Source organism: Triticum aestivum, chromosome 7D (genome assembly GCF_018294505.1).
Source record: "Triticum aestivum cultivar Chinese Spring chromosome 7D, IWGSC CS RefSeq v2.1, whole genome shotgun sequence".
NCBI classification, from domain to species: domain Eukaryota; kingdom Viridiplantae; phylum Streptophyta; class Magnoliopsida; order Poales; family Poaceae; genus Triticum; species Triticum aestivum.
The window spans coordinates 120,914,136-120,925,787 of NC_057814.1; the positions used below are offsets into that span (position 1 = coordinate 120,914,136).

Genomic DNA, 11,652 nt, shown 5'->3' on the forward strand with positions numbered 1-11,652 from the left:
TATGTGTTTGCTGACGGAACTATTCTCCTCCATCTTACAACTGTAGAACTTGTCAGAGACTTCATATCTCTCGACCCGGGCATGAGCTTGGAAAACCATTTTCAGCTCTTGGAACATCTCATATGCTCCGTGCTGCTTGAAACGCTTTTGGAGCCCCGGTTCTAAGCTGTAAAGCATGCCGCACTGAACCAGGGAGTAATCATCAACACGAGTTTGCCAGGCGTTCATAACGTCTTGGTTTGCTGGGATGGGTGCTTCACCTAGCGGTGCTTCAAGGACATATGCTTTCTTGGCAGCTATGAGGATGATCCTCAAGTTCCGGACCCAGTCCGTATAGTTGCTACCATCGTCTTTCAGCTTGGTTTTCTCTAGGAACGCGTTGAAGTTGAGGTTGACATTAGCGTGGGCCATTTGATCTACAAGACATATTGTAAAGATTTTAAAGTAAGTTCATGATAATTAAGTTCATCTAATCAAATTATTAATGAACTCCCACTCAGACAGACATCCCTCTAGTCATCTGAGTGATACATGATCCGAGTCAACTAGGCCGTGTCCGATCATCACGTGAGACGAACTAGTCATCATCGGTGAACATCTTCATGTTGATCGTATCTGCTATATGACTCATGTTCGACCTTTCGATCTCTTGTGTTCCGAGGCCATGTCTGTACATGCTAGGCTTGTCAAGTCAACCTAAGTGTATTGCGTGTGTAAATCTGGCTTACACCCGTTGCATGCGAACGTTAGAACCTATCACACCCGATCATCACGTGGTGCTTCGGAACAACGAACCTTCGCAACGGTGCACAGTTAGGGGGAACACTTACTTGAAATTTTAGCGAGGGATCATCTTATTTATGCTACCGTCGTTCTAAGCAAATAAGATGTAAAACATGATAAACATCACATGCAATCAATTAGTGACATGATATGGCCAATATCATTTTGCTCCTTTTGATCTCCATCTTCGGGGCACCATGATCATCTTCGTCACCGGCATGACACCATGATCTCCATCATCATGATCTCCATCATCGTGTCTTCATGAAGTTGTCTCGCCAACTATTACTTCTACTACTATGGCTAACGGTTAGCAATAAAGTAAAGTAATTACATGACGTTTCAGTTGACACGCAGGTCATAAATAAATTAAGACAACTCCTATGGCTCCTGCCGGTTGTCATACTCATCGACATGCAAGTCGTGATTCCTATTACAAGAACATGATCAATCTCATACATCACATATATCATTCATCACATTCTTCTGGCCATATCACATCACATGACACATGCTACAAAAACAAGTTAGACGTCCTCTAATTGTTGTTGCAAATTTTTACGTGGCTGCTATAGGTTTCTAGCAAGAACGTTTCTTACCTACGCCAAAACCACAACGTGATATGCCAATTTCTATTTACCCTTCATAAGGACCCTTTTCATCGAATCCGATCCGACTAAAGTGGGAGAGACAGACACCCGCTAGCCACCTTATACAACTAGTGCATGTTAGTCGGTGGAACCTGTCTCACGTAAGCGTACGTGTAAGGTCGGTCCAGGCCGCTTCATCCCACGATGCCGCCGAATCAAGATAAGACTAGTAACGGCAAGTAAATTGACAAAATCGACGCCCACAACAACTTGTGTTCTACTCGTGCATAGAAACTACGCATAGACCTAGCTTATGATGCCACTGTTGGGGATCGTTGCAGAAATTAAAATGTTTCTACGCATCACCAAGATCAATCTATGGAGTCATCTAGCAACGAGAGAGAGAGAGGAGTGCATCTACATACCCTTGTAGATCGCGAGCGAAAGCGTTCAAGAGAACGGGGTTGATGGAGTCGTACTCGTCGTGATCCAAATCACCGATGATCCTAGCGCCGAACGGACGGCACCTCCGCGTTCAACACACGTACGGAGCGGAGACGTCTCCTCCTTCTTGATCCAGCAAGGGGGAAGGAGAAGTTGATGGAGATCCAGCAGCATGACGGCGTGGTGGTGGAAGCAGCGGGATTCCAGCAGGGCTTCGCCAAGCGCTACTGGAGGAGGAAGAGGTGTCACGGGAGGGAGAGGGAGGCGCCAGGGCTTAGGGTGCGGTTGCCCTCCCTCCCCTCCACTATATATAGGGGCTAGGGGGGCGCATGCCCCCCTTGGATATCCCATCTAGAGTGGGGCGGCGGCCCCTTGGGGGGCAACGGCCCCTTAGGGTTTCCAACCAGGGGGGCGCATGCCCCCTCGGGGGGGGGCAACGGCCCCCTAGGGTTTCCAACCCTAGGCGCCTTGGGCCCTTGGGTGGGGCGCACCAGCCCACCAGGGGCTGGTTGCCACGCCACTTCAGCCCATGGGGCCATCCGGGATAGGTGGCCCCACCCGGTGGACCCCCGGGACCCTTCCGGTGGTCCCGGTACAATACCGGTGACCCCCGAAACTCTCCCGGTGGCCGAAACTGGACTTCCTATATATAAATCCTTACCTCCGGACCATTCCGAAACTCCTCGTGACGTCCGGAATCTCATCCGGGACTCCGAACAACTTTCGGTTAACCGCATACTAATATCTCTACAACTCTAGCGTCACCGAACCTTAAGTGTGTAGACCCTACGGGTTCGGGAATCATGCAGACATGACCGAGACACCTATCTAGCCAATAACCAACAGCGGGATCTGGATACCCATGTTGGCTCCCACACGTTCCACGATGATCTCATCGGATGAACCACGATGTCGAGGATTCAAGCAATCCCGTACACAATTCCCTTTGTCAATCGATACGTTACTTGCCCGAGATTCGATCGGTGGTATCCCAATACCTCGTTCAATCTCATTACCGGCAAGTCACTTTACTCGTTCCGTAATGCATGATCCCGTGACTAACTACTTAGTCACATTGAGCTCATTATGATGATGCATTGCCGAGTGGGCCCAGAGATACCTCTCCGTCATATGGAGTGACAAATCCCAGTCTCGATCCGTGCCAACCCAACAGACACTTTCGGAGATACCTGTAGTGCACCTTTATAGCCACCCAGTTACGTTGTGACGTTTGGTACACCCAAAGCATTCCTACGGTATCCGGGAGTTGCACGATCTCATGGTCTAAGGAAATGATACTTGACATTAGAACAGCTTTAGCAAATGAACTACACGATCTAGTGCTATGCTTAGGATTGGGTCTTGTCCATCACATCATTCTCCTAATGATGTGATCCCGGTATCAATGACATCCAATGTCCATGGTCAGGAAACCGTAACCATCTATTTATCAACGAGCTAGTCAACTAGAGGCTCACTAGGGACATGTTATGGTCTATGTGTTCACACATGTATTACGATTTCCGGATAACACAATTATAGCATGAACAATAGACAATTATCATGAACAAGGAAATATAATAATAACCATTTTATTATTGCCTCTAGGGAATATTTCCAACATGTAGACATGACCGAGACACGTCTCCGGTCAATAACCAATAGCGGAACCTGGATGCTGATATTAGCTCCCACATATTCTACGAAGATCTTTATCGGTCAAACCGCATAACAACATACGTTGTTCCCTTTGTCATTGGTATGTTACTTGCCCGAGATTCGATCATCGGTATCTCAATACCTAGTTCAATCTCGTTACCGGCAAGCCTCTTTACTCATTCCGTAATACATCATCCCGCAACTAACTCATTAGTTACAATGCTTGCAAGGCTTATAGTGATGTGCATTACTGAGTGGGCCCAGAGATACCTCTCCGACAATCGGAGTGATAAATCCTAATCTCGAAATACGCCAACCCAACAAGTACCTTCGGAGACACCTGTAGAGCACCTTTATAATCACCCATTTACGTTGTGACGTTTGGTAGCACACAAAGTGTTCCTCCGGTAAACGGGAGTTGCATAATCTCATGGTCATAGGAACATGTATAAGTCATGAAGAAAGCAATAGCAACATACTAAACGATCAAGTGCTAAGCTAACGGAATGGGTCAAGTCAATCACATCATTCTCCTAATGATGTGATCCCGTTAATCATTTTTAGGAAACATAACCATCTTTAATTAACGAGCTAGTCAAGTAGAGGCATACTTTTTTTGACAGAAAGACTGTAAGAGAACCCTCTACAGTATAATTGGTGCAACAAATCCAAATTTCAAGTACCATGCCTTGAACCTGGGTGGGTGGGAAGGCATCAACCCCTTCCCACCACTAGGCTATGCCTTAGTGACACTCTGTTTGTCTATGTATTCACACATGTATTATGTTTCCGGTTAATACAATTCTAGCATGAATAATAAACATTTATCATGAAATAAGGAAATAAATAATAACTTTATTATTGCCTCTAGGGCATATTTCTTTCAGGTGGCGCCGGCTCGTCCGTGTCATAGACCTCCGGAGAGCTCGTCGACAAGCCATCATGTATCTGGCTAGCTTGGGGGGGGGGGCTACCAGGTGACCATAAAGCCGGAGAGCTCCTTCTTCTGTTCGCCGAAGAGGTCGTCCCACGGGGCTTTGGAGCTTGAGGCCATGGCGGGTGTGGTGCATGGAGGAGGAGGTTGGAACTGGGAGCGAAGTTGTGATGCGGTTGTTGACGGGTGCTTGGCCAAGTTTAAATAGCGGGTGGATGCCAGCCGCCAAACGACGGAGTTTTTAATGCCGATCGGTAGCCAAAAGGACGTGCGGCACTCGCATGCGGGCGTCGGAATAGGTTCCTCGGCAAACACATTGGTTTAATGGAGGGAAGCGGACGGACAGATGCCGTTTGAATGCGGGAAGAAGACGCGCACAGCGGGTGGCGCTCTCGGCAGTCGCTGCTTCAATGTCGGCTCTAGTGAGAGGTCACATTCACTATGGGCCGACATGAATACGCCGCTGAAGGTCTGGAGCGACAGCTGTCCACTTCGGACAGGAAAGGGCGCGGGCGAAGTAAAGGGTTTTGTGTGGGTCCGGGGTGTTGGATGTGGACATGGAAACAATACGGACACCCGCAAAGCCCCCCGGCTTGCTTCCGGCTTACGGAAAAAAGGACGCCCGGACCACTAAGCGGGCGGATAGAGTACCGCGTTGGATGACAAAACACGTCCGGACGCTCGGTCTGTGCGAATGCGGATGGTTTGAGGGTCCGCGTTGGAGATGCCCTAAGGGCATCTTCTTATTTTGAGGGACCTCCGAAGGCATCTCTAATACTACTTTATCAAGAGAAGAAAAATACTAAGTAAATTTCCTTGTAATTAGTTACCTTTGGCAACCTAGAAATAAAATAGAATATGGTAAGTTACCTTTTGTACCTAATGAATGTTCACATTAATATTGTTATTTTGCGGGTCAATGTTCACATTAGTATAGTAATATATGGTGATTAAAAGTAATGAGGAACTAGCTTTAATCTGGACGTGAGGTTAGTTCCTTCCCCCTCTTGCAAAGCGACTAGGGAAATCCTACCTTCCCTCGATCTTTGCCGGCGAGCCCGTCGATTCACCTCCCCTCTGCCTGCCGCTCCGGCAGTCGGTGGCGGGGAGGGGATTTCTGGTGCCTCATCTCCGGCTAGTAGATGGGTAGGGTTTTAGTTCTCGCAGGGGCGGCGTTTCGACGGATGGTGGCGCTTCTTCTTCGACTTAGTCTTTCGGGCTCTGATCCTCCTCAAGTTCGTTTCGTGGGATGGACTAGACGGAGCTCTGCCGTGGATTCCTGCCAGCTCCTCGGGGCGGCGGAGTTAGGGTTTCTCGCTATGTGTATGCAGGCGATATTTCGTGTCAAATTCTTCAGATTGATTCAAGGATTCAACGGCGACGACTGCGGCTCTGGGACACTGGTCCTTAGGGGGACGTGCACGAAGACTTCCCGACTGTCATCGACATGGTCAGGTTCGCTCTGGTATGGAAGCGGCGACAGCGGCGCATCGGCAGCTTGTTCTGGCGGCGACAATGGTCGTTCGGTGGTCCATGGACCTCGATGTAATTTTTCTTATATTTGAGGTGTTTTGTAATTCCGGTGAATCTTTATAATAGATCTGACCTTTTTGCAAAAGAAAAAGAAAAAGTAATGAGCAACTATGTGATAAGTGACAAATATATTTTACACAGGAGATATACCTACTGAGTACCTTTTTCGGCGTTTGTTTCTTTTTCTCTCTCCTTCACCCCAGCTAAATTCTCACCATCGGTATAAAAAGATGACACTTATAAAAGGGTCATCTCTTCGAGTAGGACGTTTCGGTGCCCAGGCTCATCTGCACCCGGTTAGAAAAAAATTCATAAAAAATTCAAAACAAATTCAAAAAATTCCAAAAAAAATTGTGCGGTAGACAATTTGATGCGTGTGGCCCGCTCCAAATTTCAAGTCATTTAGACATCTGAGCAGCTCTCAGCAAAAAAGACAAGTCGAACCAAAACGGTACATGAACAGTAAACATTTTTACAGACCCCCAGTTTGTATTTTTGCTGAGAGCTTTTCAGATCTCCAAATGGTATGAAAATCGGGGCGGACCTCTTGCATCAAATTTTCCATCACTAAAAAAAATGGAATTTTTTGAATTTTTCTAGTATTTATTTTGTTTTTTTGTCAGCGCGGGTGCAGATGAGCTTGGGTGCAGAGATGGATTTTCGCATCTCTTCCTACCTTCCTAGTAACTAATATCTCGATTAATTGGAAATTGCTTTTGGAGGCCGAGCTCCATGGAGGCCTCCAAATGCAAAACTCAAAATTTGTGAAAATTCATATTTTTACATTTTAGTAAGTTCTAAAAAGATACACAGAGTGATGAACGCATAGTGCACAAGTGTGTAAATTTTCAGGACGAAATGCATTGAAATGAGGGTTGTGCAAAAAAGACAAATCTGAGACTTTTTTAACACATGATACTATTCATCCTCCCAGACCATGAATTTATCTTTTTTGTCCAGGTTGCATTTCAACGTATTTAATATGCTAAATAAGGCGATTGAATGTAATGGGCAAACATGTGACAAATGGAAGATATCTTGTGCAGTGAAGAAAATATCTATCTCTTAGGTGTGAAGAAATATTTTTCCTTAAGAAGAGAAGACGACCTCTCTCTCTCTCTCTCTCTCTCTCTCTCCCAACTTAGCAAAATCCTCATGCGGTGTCTTTAAGAAAAGATTGGCGTCATGCAGTAGTCGATGTCTATATCCCTTCTCTTGGTTGTTGTCCAATGCTACCATAATAATTTTGGCCTTTTGTAACAAAAGTTTGTTGTCACCGAAGCAGAAGTAGGTGTCATTTGTTTTTTTATAAGTTTGGTAACTTCATTTAAACAATTAACATGTTCCTTACAAGAAATGGAACCACGAAATTAGGGCGATGATCCCTCAAGACTTCACAGATCTCTCAATGAAACAAAACGAGCAAGTTCATGTGACACCTCATTTGATTATCACCCACAGTCCAATATAGTTGCCTTGACGAAGCTACTCATCAAGTTTTGACCGTCATCGGTCACCATCGCACCTAAAGCTCGATACTCCAACGGATTCTGGATAGCCTAGACAATCTCCAAAGAGTCGCCCCTCCACCACAAGCTAGTGGATGCCCATTCTTCTGATAGCAGGAGACCCACCAGAACCGCTTCAACTTCCAACGAAAGAACGTCGAGGACTTGTTGCTTGTCTCCGCATGCTACCGCCATAAAGCCATTAGCCGAGTCACGAAGAACATCACCGAGAGCCCCACTACTGGCATCAACATGGAAGGAGGAGGCCACATTGAGCTCAAAACTCTTTGTCGCTAGGTCGATACAGTTTATGAATAGGGGTTGGTGCTCGCGCCTTCCGAGCAAGCTCCACGTGTGTGGTCATTTACTTATGAGAATAATGGTATAGTCCTGGAACTCATGTCATATGCGCCTAGCTTTTGGAATATTAACAAATGATCTATGAATTCTGAAAAATGGAACAAAATCGTGTGCTGAAATGTTGGAGTACTTTATGTATGCACACACAATTTTTGTGACAATTTTTCATTGTTGTTTGTTATGAAAAATGCAAATAAATGAATGGCTAAAGTAGCTAATTTTATCTCACCAAAATTGGATTTTATCACATGCACCATCATGAATGCCATCTCTAACCACACATGTTGGATCATTCATGAACTCAACTTACAGCTATGCCCCCTTTGCCTTGAAAGTATGTCTTTCACGCCCCGAATGTAGTTCTCTAACCTAGGCCATTGGTATCCCCCCCTCATCCTAGTCTAATGAGTTGCGGTAGCCGGACGAATTGTTAACCCATTTGACATTGCTCCCAACCATGCTCGAGAGCAATGATCGAAGTCTAGGTGTGTTGAGCTTGCTTATGGCAAACAAACACCGTTCTCCTCCCCGTTTCAGTTACCTATGTTTAGTACGTGGAGTTTTCTCTGGAGAGTTGAACCGTTTTGTGTGAAATTTCCATGCATGCCCTGAACTCATCCTTTGACCTTACACATATTTGAGACTCGGGGCCCGATTGAAAAGAGATACAGTTGAATTCCGAGGCTAACCAAATTAATAAAACTCTGCGTTGTCATGATAATATTTGATCATTCCCCCTTGTCTTCTGTCCATCCTGGTTTTTATAGTTAGTACATGGGGGTTATTTTGTAGGAGTCAATTGTTTTGTGAACTTCCGTGTTTTAATTGAACATGTCATTTGTCCATACACATAGTGTATTTGAAAAGCTGACTGAAAAATGACGATATTGCATTCCAAGTCCAGTCAAATCAGTAAGCCTTCGTGTTTTCTTGATAGTATTAGATCACGTGAACTGAGATGGTTAAGTTCCTTGTGGTGGAAATAGCCCACCAGGATTCCATTGCTAGGCTTGACACTGTTGTACGCGTTTTTTTGGATTTATTTTACACTTTTCGGCAATGTTCGTTCACTAGGAGGAGACATTCCCGTTGACTGGTCTTCGTCAATCTGAAGAAGTTATGTTGGCTCGGTATTTTGAAGGTGCTCATAAAAATAAAATGTGTGTGCGTGCGTTTATAGGATGAGTGTATGTGAGCGTCTTTGATTGTCGTTCAAGAGAAATATTTGATCACACAACATTTCCATTGAACCGACAAACTACACTACGAACATTTTAGGCATATGGGCAGCTTAAATTCCTCCGAACGGGTCCAAAAACCCACATGGGCCATCCAACCTGCGCAATTGGCAAAGCCAGTTGCACCACCCACTCCCCTCGCCTCACCCTTCCCGAGCTCTCATGCCACCGATCCATCCACCACGGCGCGATCAAGACCAGATCGGTCCATGCCCGCCGATCCCCCGATCCCCGCCGCCCGTCCCCCCGATCCGACGGCCGCCGGCGCCCCGGATGCCACCGGCGGCACGTGCTGCATGCCGAGCCAAAGCCAGACAGCAGGCAGTGCTGAAAACTGCACCGTCTACCACTATTCTACTCCCGTATATTTACTGGCCTCCCATAAATAAATGCGAGCAAGGGCAAGACGATGATGAGGCATAGGAAGCAAGCCAGCACCCCAAAAGCCTCCCTTCTTTAATTTGCACCCTCCCCAAATCTCCTCCTCCTCCTCCGTCGCTGCCTCCTCCCTCCCTCCGTCCCCATCTCCTCCCCCGTCGATGAGGATCAGGAGGAGGCCGCAGCAGCCGTCCCCCTACGCCGCCGCCCTGCTGCACCACCAGCAGCAGTACCGCGCAGATCCGTCCACATCCGCGCACCAGACCCCGCGGAACGCGGAGGAGCGCGGCCCCGGCGGGGGCGGCGACGAGGAGGAGGGGCGGGCGAGGCCGCCGCATCTGCATGCCAATGCGGATCTCGGCCGCAAGCCCGCCGCCGCCAGGCGCCTGGCATTGCCGCAGGTGCGCCGTGTCTCTTTCTTGATTCGGCTTGTTCCTAGGAAACGCTCGTTCGATCTTGCGGTTGCACCCACGGTGCAGGCGCCTAGATCTGGACGTTCTCTTTAGTCACATCTGAATGTTTTCTGTTGCTTTTGCCGGCTGGGTTTCAGGACAATGCAGTCGAGGGCCAGGGCGCGGCGGCGGAGCAGGGAGATGGTGATGCTCGCAGGAGGTATGGATTCTTCGATTAAACAAGTGCAGAAAGACATACACTCCTACATGGGAGAGAAAGATGACAGCTTTGTGAATTTTGACTAGGAAATGGATTGTTTTTCCTTCTGTTAGTATCTTTCCCTCTGTGTTCCTCCACTGTTTGATAGTGGCCATGCCAGCTTGACCCATATGAGTCTAGGCATGGCATGGCCGGATCCAACTATTATTTTAGTGCACGCACTGCACCTGCCTGTCGGACAAGACGGCCCTGTGGGCATGTTCTCTTCTCCCATCCGTCCGCCCGCCCCATAATCATACATAGGCGCCTCGTCTTGTTGCCGTCTCGGTCGTGGATTTGTTTGGTTTCCTTTGCTGATCTCGATCACAGCCTGTTCGTTTGGCCGTTGTTTTGTTGTGCGATCCGGCGGCCTTGGCCTCTAGTGCGCATTGCCATCATGGCTCGCCACCTACTACCTGTTTCGTCAGTCACGTCTTGATCGGTGCTGTTAGTTAATCCGGGGGTTGTTTGTGCGAAAGATGATGTGTTTTTTTGCACCTGCAGCAGCAATGGCCATGGCGGCGGCGGCGGCGGCGGCTGGAAGCTGGACGTGGCATGCACGGGCGCCGGCGAGCGGGCGGTGAAGGTGGAAGATCCGGTCACGAATGGCGTGGCGGCGTTGTCGGCCGTCAAGGAGGAGAAGAATGGCAGCGGCGGCGCGGCTGGCGGGGCCAAGAAGCGGCGCGGCCCGGCGGTGCTGATGGAGGGGTCGCGGTGCAGCCGCGTGAACGGGCGCGGGTGGCGCTGCAGCCAGCCGACGCTGGTCGGCTACTCCCTCTGCGAGCACCACCTCGGCAAGGGCCGGATGCGCAGTGCGGCGGCGGCCGCGGCAGCGGGCGTCGGTGCTGGCGGCGGGCGCGGAGGCCCCGGCCAGCTCGGCCGCACCGAGCACCGGGCCAGGATGCCCGTCGGTGTCGCGGTGACCACCGCGGCGGCCAAGGCGGAGGAGCCGGGCCTGCGGCCCTACTAGGCGGTGGGCGACGTGAATTGCTGCCGCGTTTTGTGTGGATATCAATGTCGGCGGTGGCATGCAGGTGAGGGCACATGGACATGGGAGCGGTCAGCGGCGATCTGGGCTTGTGTGATTAGTAGTTCGTGCACCTGCGCCTAAATTCCACCGGGAATGCCCGTGTAATTGTGGCAGCGGCTGCCATCATCAGCCATGCAACATTGCGACTGTGCAAGTGCAGGCGACGCTTGTAAGAAGAACAGTGTCCTCTCGTGTAGCTCGATCGTTCGTTCCTGTGGTTGGTGCAACTTTGAGGGGTAAAGAACATACATTTTGTTCAGAGGAAATAGTTGCCGTACGACTTGTGAACGACGGAAATCATTATTGGGCATTCATAGACGATGTCAGAATAAGTACGTTATTCTTTTAATAACGTAAATTTTATGGTGGCATATTAATGCACAGTACAAAATGACGATGATTTCGCCAATGAGAAATATATGTAGCAATTCTAAAAAAAAAGTAGCAGCTACTAGTACGGTCGATGGACCTGCTGAGGACGGGCCCAGGTGGCTATATAATCTGCTGAGTACACACGGCATGTACGTTACGGCGATCCGGATCT

The 11,652-nt window shown here is 48.5% G+C and overlaps 1 protein-coding gene across 2 annotated transcripts; it reads left to right on the forward strand.

The window, feature by feature from the left end:
• Positions 1 to 9,316: 9,316 nt before the first annotated feature.
• LOC123166010 (spidroin-2) lies at positions 9,317 to 11,374 on the forward strand. 2 transcript variants are annotated; one of them, XM_044583769.1, is made up of 3 exons: positions 9,317 to 9,828; positions 9,978 to 10,039; positions 10,586 to 11,374. In XM_044583769.1, the coding sequence occupies exons 1-3, from the start codon at positions 9,589 to 9,591 to the stop codon at positions 11,046 to 11,048; spliced, it is 765 nt and encodes a 254-aa protein (XP_044439704.1). In that variant the 5' UTR covers positions 9,317 to 9,588; the 3' UTR covers positions 11,049 to 11,374. The 2 variants fall into 2 exon arrangements, with proteins under 2 accessions (XP_044439704.1, XP_044439703.1); XM_044583768.1 differs by having other exon boundaries at positions 9,322 to 9,828; positions 10,583 to 11,374.
• The last annotated feature ends 278 nt before the right edge of the window (positions 11,375 to 11,652 follow it).

Bases quoted from the DNA above. Each gene is read 5' to 3' on its own strand.
- LOC123166010 (XM_044583768.1), top strand. From the start codon at position 9,589: ATGAGGATCAGGAGGAGGCCGCAGCAGCCGTCCCCCTACGCCGCCGCC. The intron at 9,829-9,977 runs GTGCGCCGTGTC...GCTGGGTTTCAG, and splicing joins GGCGCCTGGCATTGCCGCAG to GACAATGCAGTCGAGGGCCA. The intron at 10,040-10,582 runs GTATGGATTCTT...TTGCACCTGCAG, and splicing joins GATGGTGATGCTCGCAGGAG to CAGCAATGGCCATGGCGGCG.